The following is a 15,044-nucleotide window of genomic DNA, read 5'->3' as shown; positions in this document are numbered from 1 at the left end:
GGCCGCAGATGAGGAAAGGGAGGAAGGAAGGAAGGAAGGGGGAAGCAGAAGTCCGTTCCCACTCCTCCCTCCCCCCTCAGGCGAGTAGTTTGCAGTCGCTGCAGTGAGTGTGGGGTGTGTGTGTGTTGTGTGTGTTTGTGTGTGTGTGTGTGTGTGTGTTTTATTTTGGTGGCATCGGCTGCTGCTGGCCCTGGGCCAAGTCCCTTCCCACTAGCGCCAAATGCCCCGTTCGCTGTGCTCGCCCTTTTTGCTTCGGGCTGCTGCTGCGTCTTTCCTCTTCTTCTCTTCTTCTTCTCTTCTCTTCTTCTCTTCTCTTCGTTGTTCTGTCTCTCTCTTCCTGCTCTTCTTCTTCTTCATCTTCTTCTTCCTACTCCTCCTCCTCCTCCTTTTTCTTGTTATACCCTGCCTGGAGTCCTCCCATCCCCCAATCTTGGAAGTATCATACCTTCATACATCCCATCTTCCCCCTCAACTACTCACTAGCTAACTATTATCATATCCCCCCCCTCCTCCTCCTCCTTCTCATCCTCCCTTACATAATCCCCTCTCCCCTTTCTGCCTCATATCGCATCACCACATCACCACTCCACACTCCCCCCTCCAACCCACCGCTATCACTACCGTCATCTCCTCTACCATCTTCTCAACAATCCTCGTCGTGGATGCCTGGTTCTTTCCACGCCCCCGGAGGGTCTTGCTGCTGACTCAGTGATTCCCTTCGTGCTGCCGCGATTCCCGTTTTTGTGTTTGCTGTCCATGTCTCTTGTGGAAGACATAACACCACAGCCATAGCCGTAGCCCAACCACAACCACAACCACAACCACAACCATCACTTCCATTCCACAATGTCCGCCCATCCACAACCGTCACCCCCGGGCGGCATCCATCCACATCATGGCGGCCCCGGCACTGGCCCCGGCCCCGGTCCCGGTCCTGGGCCTGGGCCGCTCTCTACCACCCATCCCCAACAACAACAACCGCAACCGCAGCAGCAGCAGCAACAGCAACAACAGCAAGTCAACGGCCTTGTCGCTGTCCAACAGCCACAGCCTCAGAAGCCTATTCCCAACCCCATCAGTCAGAAAATCGCTATGCTCAATGAAGGCGTCTGGCTGCAAATTGGTATGCCAAATTTTCCCCCTCCCAACCACCACCTACAACTGGTACAAATGTACAGAGACTAACTAGTACTATAGGGAGTTTATCTGAACTGATGGGCGATCTGGATGGCGCAATGAGTGCCTACGAACAGGCTCTACGGCATAATCAATGGTCAATTCCCGCGATGAGCGCTATATCCTGCATCCTCCGTACCCGAGAACAGTTCCAAAAGGCCATTGAGTATCTGCAGAATATCCTGAAATTGGATCCCACAAATGGCGAATCTTGGGGGAGCTTAGGTTAGTATTTGCATACTTGATGTGTTTTGTTTGTACATGTAGCTTGTATGGTTTTTTACTAACTAGAAAACAGGTCATTGCCATCTTATGATTGACAATCTACAAGAGGCGTACACCTCTTATCAACAGGCTCTGTACCATCTTAGGGATCCTCAAGTTAGTTTTGATTTGTTTTTCTTTCTTTTAGTGCGTCAAATAAAATTATCTATTTGCTAACAACTTTGTAGGAGCCAAAACTGTGGTATGGCATTGGCATTCTATATGACCGCTACGGCTCCCTCGACCACGCAGAAGAGGCCTTTTCGCAAGTCATGCGCATGCAGCCAGATTTCGAGAAGGCCAACGAGATTTATTTCCGCCTTGGCATAATATACAAACAACAACAGAAATTCAATCAGAGTCTGGAGGTTGGTTAATTGGCCTCCGATAAAAATAAAGACCACTGAGCACCGGGGCTAATTCCGATAATTCTAGTGCTTCAAATACATTGTCACCGACCCACCCCGTCCTCTCACTGAAGAAGACATCTGGTTCCAGATCGGCCATGTCCATGAACAACAAAAAGATGTGAGCAGCTCTTTTCTCTCCTCCCCTACCCCGTTTATCTTTACCTTTTCTTATATACTGACTTTGGTTACGCAGTACGACTCTGCCAAGGCCGCTTACCGGCGGGTACTTGACCGCGATCCCAATCATGCAAAAGTATTACAGCAACTCGGATGGCTGCACCACCAACTGAGCAACAGTTACAGCAGCCAGGAACAGGCCATTGAGTATTTGGAGAAGTCTGTTAAAGCTGGTATGTTCCTACTGTACACAGTTGCGCCGACATCTTAGGGAGATTGATAGGCGATACATGCTAACAACCTTGCAGACAACAGCGACGCCCAGAGTTGGTACCTCCTTGGACGATGCTACATGTCTCAGGCGAAATACCCTAAGGCATATGAGGCTTACCAGCAAGCTGTCTACCGTGACGGACGGAATCCTACATTCTGGTGTTCCATCGGCGTGCTTTACTATCAAATCAATCAGTACCGCGATGCGCTCGATGCTTATTCCCGAGCCATTCGCTTGAACCCATACATCTCGGAAGTATGGTATGATCTAGGGACTCTGGTAAGTTTCTCAAGTGGCCTCTTATTTCACGATCCACCTTTTTGCCCGCGAAATCTAACACGATGTTCTTCGTTTCAGTATGAATCATGCAACAACCAGACGAACGATGCCCTGGATGCGTATAGACGTGCCGCTGATCTCGACCCCACAAATGCTCACATTAAATCTCGATTGCAATTGTTGCAAAGCGGCCAGGCAGGAGGCGCCAACCAGGCTACTGCCCCTGTTCCACAAGATGTTAATCCTCACACATACCAAGCAGCTGGCGTGGGTATGCCTCCAGGTCATCAATGGGGTCCTCCAGCGCCAAGTGGTGGCCCACTACCACAAGGTCCGGCCCCCCCCGGTCGCATCGACAATTGGGCTCGCGGTGTCAGCGAGGTTCAAAACGCTCAGGCACCACCACAACGCCCGGCTCCATTTGATCACCGTGAAGGTGTGCGGGGTGGTCCTCAGCAACCCAGCCCGCGACAGGACCAAGCACTTCCATACCCCGACCAAGCTCAACATCCTGGGCCTCGAAAGGGCGGACTCTCCCCATCACCAAAGTTTGGCTTGGCTGCTCCCAATTCATACCAGGGCGCGCAAGCTCTGCCTCAGCTAGGACCTCCACCTCCACCTTCGCAGCAACAGCAGCATGACCGCAATGCGAGCAATGGAAACTATACCGCCGCCGGGCGACCACCACCATTAGCCCAGGGAGCGGGTCCTGCGCCAGCTGCAGCCAATGGCACCCCTTCAGGTCCCCAGCTAGCCCCCTATGTTCGTCCATACACCCCTCCAACTGAAGTACGCCCCATTCGTGATGAACGCCAAAGTTCCCCCGGATCCTCGTATCCACTGCCGCCGCCACACCAATATCACCCTGGACCCCCGGCCCCTGCAGCCAATGCAGGTGTCGCACCACCCGCATCCACCATGAGTGCCGCCGAAGCTGCTACGCGCGACCGTGAACGAGAACGTGACGAACGGCCCCCATCGTCCATGAAACGAGGCCGTGATTGGGAACCAGAGCAAGGACCCGGCCCTGTAAAGAAACTGGCAAACGAAGAGAGTCGTGCGCGGCTAGATGAGCAGCAGCCGGTACCCCGGCGCATGTCCCCGTCGTCATCCCAGCTGCAATCACAATCGCAACCACAGCTCCCGTCGCCCCGAGACCTCCGCCGGCGGGATTCCTCCGACACCCAGCAGCGCGAACGTGAACGCGAAGATCAACAACGTCCCGTTCATGGCCACGTACGTGGCGTGCATGATCCCTATCATCCATCTGAGGCAGCGCATCACGCGCCCACGCTCCCTTCCTTCCAGCATATGCAGGGTCAGAGCCAACCGTCTTCAGGCCAGCAGCAGCAGCAGCCACAGCCAGGCCCCGCGATGGCCCCGATGGTGGCTGATGGGAGTAACGCGCATCAAACGGGCCCACTGCCGTCGTTGCCGGCTGGTCTGGCTGTTGCTGCTGTCACTGGTTCGGTTAAGGATGAGAGGGAGCGTGAGCGAGATAGAGATAGGGAACGGGAGAGGGAGAGGGAAAGAGAACGAGAACGGGAGCGCAAAGAGACGATGCAGCACGAACCCCCAGCGCGAAAGATGGAAGTTGATGAGGATTACGATGATGATGGCGGGGAGGAGGAGAAGAAGGGTGCTGGAAGCGGAAGTGGGAAAGGCACTAGTCCGAATGGAGGGAGTATCTCAAAGGGTAGTGGCAGCGGGAGTAATAACGGGGTTGCGAATGGCGGGAGTGGGAGAGAGTCGCAGCAAGTACAGGCACAGGGCAAAGGGGATGCGTCGAGTTAAGGAAGGAGAGAAAGGGTGGGTGAAAGTATGAAGGGAATAGGGGTAGGATACTGTTTTGGGTTTGTTGTTGTTTTTGTTTTTGTTTTGTTTACACCATCTGGGATGGATGGTGGATGGGTTGGTAAATGGAATTTTCGCCCTCCTTGCTTTTCTTTTCCTTTCTCGTTTCTACATCGGTACAGTATTTTTTTATGCGACTTTCTTTTGTGTTTTTGCTTGGATTTTTTATTTTATTTTTCTTTCGAAGTCCAACTAACGCTCTGTTGCTGGTTTTGCATTGTTCTTTTTCCTTTTTTTTCCTTTCTCAAATTTAGATTGATATCTCTATGTATATTCCCCCCCCCCCTTTCCTTCCTTCTTTCCTTCTCGTGCTTGAAACCTGAAAACTTGACATTGAATAACATCATAAAATAAGAGTATATGACTTAGTTTAGGTAGCCTTGGATTAGCTAGATAGTTGTTGACCTTTCTCGACACAAAGCAGAATATGAATATCATGAGTATGAATATAACATATGTGGGCCTACGTAATTATCTCATTATTGAAAAATCGGGAATTGAACGAGAGGTTTATCCAAGACCGAACCATGAATGCACAGGTGGGTGGCGGGAGATAGACAGGGTTCTGACCGGCTGCTTCCGTGGGCGATGGGGGACTTACTTGGGAAAAGCTCGGGATTAGTTTGCTTTTTTTGTCGACTATGGGTCTGTGGTTTGGTTGGTTTGGTTTTGTATGTATGGATGTACGGATGTATGTATGTCTGTTGATAAAAATCCTCCGCGCGGCCTGTGTACGCAGTAGATCGATCAATCAGTAGATGGATAGATGGATAGATGAATGCTGTGGTTGTGAGTAACTAATGGATAGTTAATTAAGTAGATAGATACCTAACTACCTAGGTTTCACTGGCCAAACAGCAGTAGGCTTGTTCGGTACTATGTATGTACATGTACTCCGTACATACATGTACATTACTATGTAACTATAACGGATTGCTGCTTTTTAACCACCTGTCTACTCCGTACTCTGCACAGAGTACTGCTTTTCCTTTCGCGACAATAAATAATGACAGGCAAGGGTGCAGCAAGCGACGGGACGGTGCTGGGAGAAGCGACAGACCCTCCTCTTCCTCCTCCTCCTCCGTGTGACATTAAAACTGAAGTCCGAAGCCCCTCCCCCCCCCCCGGGGGCCGGTCCCCAGCTGTGGACGTACGTGCGTAAGTACTTACTGTTACTGCCTTACCTATCGTTGCTGATTCGATCGGCTCGGCGGCGGAGGAGGAGGGAGGAGGGAGGGGGGAGGGAGGAAGAATAAAGGGATTGGTTCCGAACAGGCAGATAGAGAGGGAGGATATCAATCCATCATTCGTTCGATCTGACGGTGCTTTTATCGCGAAGGGGAAGAAGAGGAAGATGAAGAGGAAGAAGAAGAGTGAGAGGGGAGAGATGATTCTGTCTTCCCATTCAGAATATATATAATTTTATTGTATTTCCCGCTCGTCTAACTTACCCACCCCATTGCTTCTTCCTTTTAAATGCTACTAAGGCATAGAATACTCGATGAAATAATTAAATAATATATATCCCTACAACATAGTTACTTACTACCTTCACTCTCAGGCGCGTGGAAGAACGGGCGGTAGAGATGTGTTTTATATATATATATATATGCGAAATAGTAATTAAATGAATTTCGCTGCTGGACCCTTACTCTTTTTGTTTTGGTAAGAATTCATAATATATGACCATATCTATCTATCTGGAAATGCAGATATATTTGATAGGCTTGGCTTCCGTTTGATTGTCTAGCTGCCTGACAGCCTGACAAGCCAGACAGCCAGGCATTATGAAAGATTGATATGCAGAGCACAGACGGGTGGCCAGCAGAATGCCGCGATCCGTGGGCTGGGTCCGGATTATGGGGACGAAGAACGGTGCGAGCCTGCAGAAGCAGCATTTAGCTATCTACAAGTATTATTATTAGACATCGCACGTATCGTATTGACTCCCTCTTTTTTTTGGATGTAAGAGACGGGAATAATACTAAAAAAATAATTGGACGAACAGATATCACATGACTCCGCCCTGGGCCCAGCGTTGCCAAGAGCTGAAAGCGGCTCTGGCGGTGGCCGAAAAGGGAAAGGTGTCGGGGGGGAGGGAAGTGCCAAGAGTCCAGCCAAGAGCTCCGCCAAGACCGGGACGCGTGTGTGTGGGAGGGATGGTATTAATATGAAATTATTAGTATTGACGGGTGCTGTATGCTGTATTTTATGGATGGGCGATACTGTATTTATTGTATTGCTGGTTTACTCCGTTACCAAGGCCAAGCGTTTCATTCTTGGCGGTCCGTCTCCACCAGCAAACCTCGGAAGGAAGAGAGTTACAACTTACCAGCCAAAGCAACAGCTGATATGTAACGGGTCTGCGTCATCATTTATTATTTTTATTTTTCTGTCTGAGCTTGGGTGCAAAGTTGCTTGCAATTATCTTTCTGTTGTATGTATGCATAATTATACAGAAATGTACAGAGTATATCTAAGATGAATAATTTCTAGCTGATTCTTGATGGACAGACACACACACACACACACACTAATAATATAGTTAATGGCTTGGGCATAATCGATATATCCGAGAATAACGGCGATCGCCCACTTCCCAGCAACCCTCCGCCAAGCTCTCGGCGCCTGGGCGAGGGCCGTTCTTGGCGCGTACCCAGCCAGTCCCGGCGCTCCGCCGTGCTTTTCCTCGTCCTCTTCTTTCCTGCTCTGGCCTGCTTGCAGGCTTGGGACATCTTGGGACATCTTGGGACATCTTGGGAGATCTTGGGAGCCCTCTTGGAGCCCTCTTGGAGCACTCTTGGAGCCCCTCTTGGAGCCCTCTTGGAGCCGATTTTGGGGCCGATTTTGGGCCCATCTTGGGTTGCGCTTGGTTTCCGCTGGGCGCTGTCCCGCCCTCTCTTCTTCTTACGTTATTATATATATGCCCCCGGTGGATATCCCAAGGTTGTTGGCCATATATATATTCATCTATATATATATACATAAATTATTATCACCTTGAACACCTGCACATATATGCGATAATAATACGCTCCCTTTTATTTCTGCCGCTTACTCTCCTCTCCTCTCCTCTCCTCCACCCCCATTTGTCGTTTTGCTTCCCCTCCAATAGTATCGCAGTCAAATTCCGCCCTCCGTCACCTCTTGTCGTCCATGGATATCAATCCCCACCCTCGCCGTGGTCGATGTCTTGCCTGCAGGCCCTGCTCCGCCCCCAGAGTGCTTGCCTCTAGCTACAGCTGCTAGTACGTTAGTACAGCGACACGACATATCTTATATATGCCCAGTGCCGGCCGTTTACCATGACGTCTTCGACCTGTCCTCTTCCTCCTCCAGCTCACCTAAACCCAACGTTCCCATCCCATAATATCTATTACCAGCGCCACGACGACGACAATCACCTCTACTATTCCCAGCAGTCCCCATCTTCAGACAACCACCCCTCTCCGCATTCTCACTCCCGAAACGACAGCTTTAAAGATCCCTCCTACAACCCTCATCCCAACCGCAATAGTAATAACCACCACATCATCCATCTCCCCCAGCCTCAGCTATACCCCCTATCCGCAGAACCTCCCAATGCTGCTCCTACCCTCTCACACCGCGCACCGCAATCTATGACGCACCAGAACCAGAACCAGAACCAGGACGACTGCCACTCGCATTCCCATGCCATTGAGCGAAATACCATCTCCCATCCTGCGTCAATGTTAGAGCAGACGCATGCTCCTCAAATCCAAACGAGAATGGAAGCGCGGCGCAGTCACGGGCATAACAATCATGGTGTATTGATGTCAGAGCACTTGAGTCCGCGGGCGCAGCAGGTGGATACTCGGGTATTGGTTTACGCGGATGATGTAGAGATCGACGATGGTGATGATGATGACGATGATGATGATGATGACGAGGATGGGGATGAGGATGATGATGGAGATGATAGGTTGGATGTGGTGAGGTCGACGGAGACGGAGAATGCTTTTTTCATACTGGTGAGATATATAAATTATTTCTATTTTCACTTTTCACTTTTCTTGTGGTTGGTATTTATTTTGGGTGAATTGAGTTTTCGAAGCTTTTGTTTTTTTCAAAGAAGAAAACAGCTGTACTGGATATTCTTTCTGCCTCGTCCTCAAGCACGAAGGCTGGGAAGACAAACATCAGAACAACACCAAAACCGCAAGAATTGGAACAATTGGAGGATGGAAAGAGACTCAATCAACTCAAATCATGCATAGAAATGACCTGCTAATCGTCGTCTACAACAGCTCCGCCTTTCCTTCCTCGTACCAACCTTAACCTTCATCGCAGCGCTTTACACCCTCGCCGTTCTCCTCTTTCTCCTCGTAACACTCCCGCTCCGCCTCTGCACTCCGTCCCCCTTCTTCAAATCCCCTCCCTCCGCACAAATATGCTCTCTCCTCCTCCCTCTGCTACGCAGGCACCAGCGCCTCATTGCGCCACAACCGCGATCACCAAGGAGGAAGGTCGATATCACGAATAGTAATAATAGTAATAATAATAGTCATGATGGGAGGCATTGTGCGAGGTATTGTAGGAGGGCGAGAAAGAAGGATGGGAACGGTGGTGCGGCTGTGTCTACGCATCCGTACGATACGATCGATTCTCACCAGCAGAAGGCTACCAACACCACCACTACAACGACGACTACAACAACCATGACTGCCACAACAAATGATACCCAACACTCACACCCAAACACTCAAATACACGGGAACCCGCCTTCCCCCCTCTCCCCGCCTGTCTCCCCCTCCTCCCCAAGACACCCTCCTCCAAACACAACACCTCCAACCTCCCCCCTCTCCTCATTCCCCTCCCTCCCCTGCTCCCCACAACTCAAACCAACCCCCGCCACCACCCACTCCCCCCCACTCCTCCTCCTAATCCACCTCCTTTCCCCGCTGCTCATCCCTGCCCTCCTCATCGCTGCCTGGATCGCCGCCTCGTTCTGGGTCTTCGCCATGATTCTTGGGAACCCGGATGGGACCGAGGGGAGGGATGATGGCCGCGTGGCGGTGTTGGGGGTGCGGAATTGGTGGTGGAGGTGGCTTTGTTGGGCGAGGAGAAGGGGGGAGAGGGAGAGGGAGAGGGAGAAGAGGAGAGGTGGTTAGGGTTGAATTGTGTTTGTGAGGTCTTTTTTATATATTATTATTACATTCATTTATGTGTTTCGTTCTGGGTGTTTGGGTTTCGGCCGGGTTGACTTTTTATTTTTCGTTTTATTTTTTTAAATTTTTTTTCGCTTTTTGATTTTGGCTTTAACTCAATATCTGGCGGTCTCTTTTTATCTGGATATGTATTGGATCAGGGCTCTGATCCTGTTTTCCTTCCCTGCTTTTTATATTTTATATTGTATATTTAGTAGATGGAGGGTTTATGCTGGCGCTCTAACTACTATAACTTTGCACTATACACTACTTAGTTGGCTCGTACATTTATTACTGATATTATTTTTGTTAATACTCACGGAACGTATTTCCTGTTCAGGGCGTTGTATTTTCCTTGTTTTTTCTTCTCACTTCTTTCCTCTCCTTTTGAGTGGAAGTGCTTAAAAGGGCCACAGCAATGGCTGATTGATTCATGTCTGTCTGATGAGAAATAGGTAACTTAATAATATTTTATTAGCTAAATATTCCACCCAGATAACGCCTTTTTAATGAATTTTGTTATTTTCTCTCCCCTTCTCTTGTTACTTCATTTCTTTCTCGCAAATCCAACCCCCCCGCACGCAGAGAAGCCGGCAGACGACTCAAGCACAGATTATGCTGTCTGCGCTCGCCCAGACATATCTGCATATCCTAAGATAGTACCAGAAACGGTAACAGCTATGCGATTCTATGCATATCTGTTATGTCGGACAGTTGCTGTTGTTGCACGTATACATGCATGTACAGTACATACAAAGTATGTACGTGCATATTTTTTTGGCTATTATGTACGTAGATGGTGGGGGGCTTGGGCAGGCTGGAAGGGAGAGAGATATTGAAATCGTGATTTGTCGATAAACCAAAAAAGGAAAAGAAGAAGAGAAAAATTTAAGGCGATTTCATATAGGGAGTATATCAGCATATCTAGGAAGAAGCATTTTGATTTATCATATTGAAGATTTGAGAGCGAGAATGGAAGCGAAAATACGGAGTAAGTAAATAGAAAATAACCAAATCAAAGGGGCAGGGAGAACACCGAGCGTAAATTTTTCAATCAACCGTCTTTTTCCGTGGACCATTCAATTCCATATTTTTAGATAACACAGAGGTATCACCAGTCCATCATATCAATTCACCAACCAATATCACCCCTCCATAGCTCCTCTACCTCCTCCCCCCTCTCCCCCTCCCACCCCTCCCTCCACTACCACCACCACCACCAAACCGTCCCCCCTTCCCAGACCCCCTCTTCTCAACCCTCCCACTCTCACCCCTAACCTTCTCAGCCCCCAATCCCCTCCTCCCACTACCACTAGCCCCCTTAACCTCCCTCCCAATCGCCTTCGCATCCTCGACCCCGCCCTCATCATCATCGATATCCATCTCATCCCCACCCCTCTTCCGCCCCTGGCTAACCTTCAGCCGGCCCCGCTGACCCCTCCGCACCGCATCCGGCCCACTAACAGCAGATAAATACGCATTGACGCCAGTAGCGCCCTCGGCTTCGCCCGCTCCCTCGCCACCGCCGCCGCCATTACGATCACTGCTCCCACCAGCACCGCCAGAAGCCATACCGACATCTCCATCCCCATCCAAGCCCAACAGTAACTTCCCATCCGCATCGACGCGCGCGGCGCGCTTGCGAGTCTTCGTCGCCAGGAAGCGCACGGAGGGCTTCGTCGTTGAAATGCTCGCGAGCGCATCGGGCGCGAGGAGATCGAGCGGGTTCGATTCCGGCGAGAGTTCACGGATGTATTGCGTTTGCGATTGTGCGCCTGGCCGGCTAGGTTTCTGTCGTCCAGCTCCCCCCGCTCCTCGTTGTTGCTGCTGCTGCTGCTTGCGGCCGGATTTATGGGATGATGAGGATACGTGCATGTTGCCCTGCTCGTCGATGTCGATTTCGCTCGCGTCGTCTGAGTCTGTCGTTGCGAAGTCTGAGTCGGACATGTCGGAGCCGTAGACGGCTTTGTCGAATTCGCTGCTGAAGGATTTTTCGCCGCCGCGGGGTTGGTGCGTCACCGTCGCTGATGCGCCCTTGCGTGCGCGGCTGGCGTCTCCACCATGCTCGTCCCCGTCTTCATCCTCATCCCCGCCTTCCTTGGCTTGCGCCTTCTTACGCTTGCGCCGTTCACGTTCTTTGCGGATCGCTACGACGAACTTGCGGTCAGCTTCGCCGACTAGGCCCTCCAGGAGCGGAGCGCCGAAGCGTCGGATTAACCGCTCGAGGATGCCCTTTACTTTGCTCTTTAGCCGGCCCTTGTGCTCCTTACTCCAGACCAGGAGGTTGGGTACGAGTGAATCGAGGCGCGGCCGGAGCATGTCTTCGGGTAACACGACGACGGCAACTTTGACGAAGCCCAGCACACTCCGGACGATTTCGCGACTGTTGCTTGTTAGGAACAGATCGATGGTCTGCACGAGATCGGACAGGATGGACGCCGGTAACTTTGTGTGGAACTCGAAGAGGAGCCGGGATAATGCCGTTACTGAGGCAGCGACCATGTGCGGCGAGCTGCCTGCAAGACCGGCGGAGACCATGGTGAAGAACTCTTCGATCGTGGCGGGGGCATCTGGGGCTGTATCAGGCATGTGCGGCACGAGCGAGTTGCGGATTACTGTGCCAGCCGGGTTGAGGTCTGGGTCTATAGTGCGCTGGGCGAGGTGGACGAGTAAGGAGAACGCGGCTGTGCGCGCCTTTTCGTTACTCTCCTTACATCCTAGCACTACTTCGGGCAGCACAGAAGGGATGAAATATAGGTCTGAGGTTGGGAGGTAGGTAACTATTTCATGGACGGCAAGTAGCCGGTCACGGCGGGCTGGGGCTGGTGTTTGGTCCGCTGTTGCAAGGATGAGAGATTGTAGCTCGGAGCTGCGTTCGCGGAGCGCGGCGGCACCGTTTTCGGTCGTAGCGAGGCGCGGAATGAGTTTGTATGCTTTCTTGATTAACTGGGGGTCGGAGGATTTTTTGTTGAGGACGACCGCGGCAAGCGAGAATAGCGTGACGAAGCTTGATCTCGGTAGATATATCGATATCGTAACGACAAGATCCATCAGGGTGTGAGAGGCTGGCGGCATCTTGTCGCCGGAGCCTTTCGGTTGCTTCTGCTCTGCGGGTTCCGGCTCGTTGAGGGAGCCCTCAAGCATCGTTGTGACGCGCGTGAAAGTTTCGATCAATTCCTAAGAGTACTTTGTTAGTTACCAACAGTAAAAAATGGCGGTATAAAATAAAATATACATACCTGCTCGCCTGTAATGCTTAAATATGCGTTGATGCATCGGAGTAGGAAGCCCCTGAATTGAGGAAGTGTCTGACTATAAACATTGAAGAGCACAGCGAGTAGATTACTAGAGAAACTAGCAAGATGTGCAAGATTTTTCTTCGCAGCTTCCTTCGTTATCCGTCGCTGAAGGATCAGATCGTCCTGCTCGGTATCCAACGAACTAATCGCTTGATTTGACTCCACAAGATTCTGCAACGCTCTGCACACATCTACACGCAGCTCCGTTTGCTTGTAGAGCACATTTGCAAGCAACTCAGCAAAGCTTTGATCAAAGGATTCCGTAAGATCTAGTGGCAGTTCGCAGAATCCCGGCAGAATCGCCCAAGTCTGCTGGACGAGAGTTTCGAAGATTTTCACCTCGACAGTTTTCTCAGCGTTGCCGTATTCGAGAACGCGCTGGAATAGCGCTTCACTGAGTGGCACGAATTCAGACCGGAAAAATGACAGGCGTGTATTTGATACGTGGTCTCTGAGAATGGGAAGAAGCCAGACTCGGCCTGGTTGGCCTGCCTTTTGATGTGTGATATTCAGAGGTAATATTTGCAATACTGCCTCCGGACCCATTGCGGCAATTGCAGAACCGAGGACTTGGTCGGCTTGTTTCTTGCCGGTAAACGATTCATTACCCCGTAGCTCCCCGACCGTCCGTAGGATGTCCGTTAGAACGGGGAATGATCTCCACTTCAGAGCATCGAACATTGCAGCGAGTAGGTTGAATACCTCCATCCATGCAGCTTGGTATTTGACAGAAAGTAGCCCAGTGGCTATTTTAGCCAGTTTCTCAAACACCTTTTCGTCATATATCGAGGGTTCAAGGATGACTGTGTCCGGAATACAGTTGACGAGAAACGAGATGAGGCACTCAGAGGCAGACACCCTAATATTCCGAGACGGCGAAGCAAGGAAGGATGAGATAAGGTCAAAAAGCTCTGGGAGCTTCTCAAACGTCTCTTCAGGGTTCACCTGCGCTGATACGTCGTAGCCCCTCGAGAGCACCGCAATCCACGGAGGGAGTAATTGCGAATCGTTCTGCGCGGGCTTCAGCTCCGAAATCGTCTCCATAAGACGCGGCAGCTTGGACGAGGAGAAATCATCCGCCATGCCCTCAAATATAATCTCGAAAACTTCAAATGCCGCCATTGTTAGGTACTCGTTGGACGATTTTGACACGTTCATCAACAACTCGCACAACGGCTCGATCTTCTTCGTCGGCCAACCGCCCGAAGCGGTTGCAATTGTCTTCACCAACTGCACCGCGTGGATGACCATTGGTTCGTGCTGGCTCGCCTGCTGTTGCCCATGTCGACCCTTTTTGGCCTTCGCTGCCGCAGTGATACTCTCACTTAGAGTATGCAGTGCTGTTTCCGCACACATATCCGCTGCAGGGTGGTCTAGCGACGGACTTGGTGGGGGATTTTTCAACACATAGATCAACGTATCATGCACCCGCTTGCGTACTTTGGGTCTGTGGTCTACCGCGAGCGCCATTAGGCCAGCCATAGCCCTGCGCGGGCCTATCTGTGACGGTGGCAGAGCCCATGCCGCCGAATCCTGGGCGACCAACAGCGACTGTAGACATCCTACGGACGATTTAAGAAGCGGGGCTTCGGCTTCTGGGAGTGTGAGCGCAGGCGCAAGGCTGGTGAGGATCTGAGAGAACTTGGAGACGAGGAGGGGGCCGGGGACGAAGGGGGCGACTGTGTCGAGGAGGTAGACGATAGAAGAAGCGAGCTCTTTGTTTACGATGCCCTGGGTCGTCGAGATGGCCTGTCCTAGGAGGGCGAGGAGGGCAGCGAAGTATGCGGTTGCTGTGAAGTCGGCATTTTGGTCGCGGAGCGTATCTTCGACTGCGGAGAGGACTACTGAAGTCTGTAATGTTCATTATCGTTTTGAAAATTAGCCTTGAGTTCTCTTTCTATCTGTCCCCCGAGTAGCTGTGCGGCGGTGTGTTCCTCACATGGTGCTGGTTTTGCAGCTTTGGAGATTTTATCTTGTCGAGCTTTTCCTGCAGCGTCGCCATAATGCAAAAGTGTATCCCTAGCTTAGAGGGAAATCACTGGTGCAAAATGTGCCGGCAAACGACCTGAGAGTGGTTGAATGGGTGGTGTTTGGATATTTGGAGTGCTGATAAAAAAAACTAAGTTCGATTTTTTTGGTGGTTATATATATTTTTTTTATCGATAGCAGATTTTGTGGGGCGCAGAATGGGAAACACAACGGC

The 15,044-nt window shown here is 50.9% G+C and overlaps 4 protein-coding genes across 6 annotated transcripts; 2 read left to right on the top strand and 2 right to left on the bottom strand.

Annotated features, from left to right (window-relative positions):
• Positions 1–289: 289 nt before the first annotated feature.
• Positions 290–4,912, top strand: BDCG_02552 (glucose repression mediator protein). Its single transcript, XM_045418098.1, has 8 exons — positions 290–1,123; positions 1,198–1,401; positions 1,475–1,557; positions 1,629–1,808; positions 1,876–1,968; positions 2,044–2,200; positions 2,276–2,520; positions 2,599–4,912. The coding sequence occupies exons 1-8, from the start codon at positions 847–849 to the stop codon at positions 4,312–4,314; spliced, it is 2,955 nt and encodes a 984-aa protein (XP_045274756.1). The 5' UTR covers positions 290–846; the 3' UTR covers positions 4,315–4,912.
• A 1,052-nt stretch (positions 4,913–5,964) lies between these two features.
• Positions 5,965–7,119, bottom strand: BDCG_02551 (uncharacterized protein; the record flags this gene model as incomplete). Its single annotated transcript, XM_045418097.1, has 2 exons — positions 5,965–6,257; positions 6,905–7,119. 2 exons carry the CDS (start codon positions 7,117–7,119, stop codon positions 6,071–6,073), a joined length of 402 nt encoding a protein of 133 aa, XP_045274755.1. The 3' UTR covers positions 5,965–6,070.
• Positions 6,617–10,082, top strand: BDCG_02550. 3 transcript variants are annotated; one of them, XM_045418096.1, is made up of 3 exons: positions 6,617–6,811; positions 6,889–8,366; positions 8,643–10,082. In XM_045418096.1, exons 2-3 carry the CDS (start codon positions 7,680–7,682, stop codon positions 9,504–9,506), a joined length of 1,551 nt encoding a protein of 516 aa, XP_045280089.1. In that variant the 5' UTR covers positions 6,617–6,811; positions 6,889–7,679; the 3' UTR covers positions 9,507–10,082. The 3 variants fall into 3 exon arrangements, with proteins under 3 accessions (XP_045280089.1, XP_045280088.1, XP_045274754.1); XM_045418095.1 differs by having other exon boundaries at positions 6,871–8,366; XM_045418094.1 differs by having other exon boundaries at positions 6,617–8,366.
• BDCG_02549 (pre-rRNA processing protein Rrp12) lies at positions 9,974–14,971 on the bottom strand. Its single transcript, XM_045418093.1, has 3 exons — positions 14,781–14,971; positions 12,782–14,692; positions 9,974–12,719 (listed from the first exon to the last, which is right to left on the bottom strand). The coding sequence occupies exons 1-3, from the start codon at positions 14,841–14,843 to the stop codon at positions 10,707–10,709; spliced, it is 3,987 nt and encodes a 1,328-aa protein (XP_045274753.1). The 5' UTR covers positions 14,844–14,971; the 3' UTR covers positions 9,974–10,706.
• Between the last annotated feature and the right edge of the window lie 73 nt (positions 14,972–15,044).

This window comes from Blastomyces dermatitidis, assembly GCF_000003525.1.
Source record: "Blastomyces dermatitidis ER-3 genomic scaffold supercont1.3, whole genome shotgun sequence".
NCBI classification, from domain to species: Eukaryota; Fungi; Ascomycota; class Eurotiomycetes; order Onygenales; family Ajellomycetaceae; genus Blastomyces; species Blastomyces dermatitidis.
The sequence above is the reverse complement of the archived record's forward strand: the minus strand, read 5'-3'. Positions and strand labels throughout refer to the sequence as shown.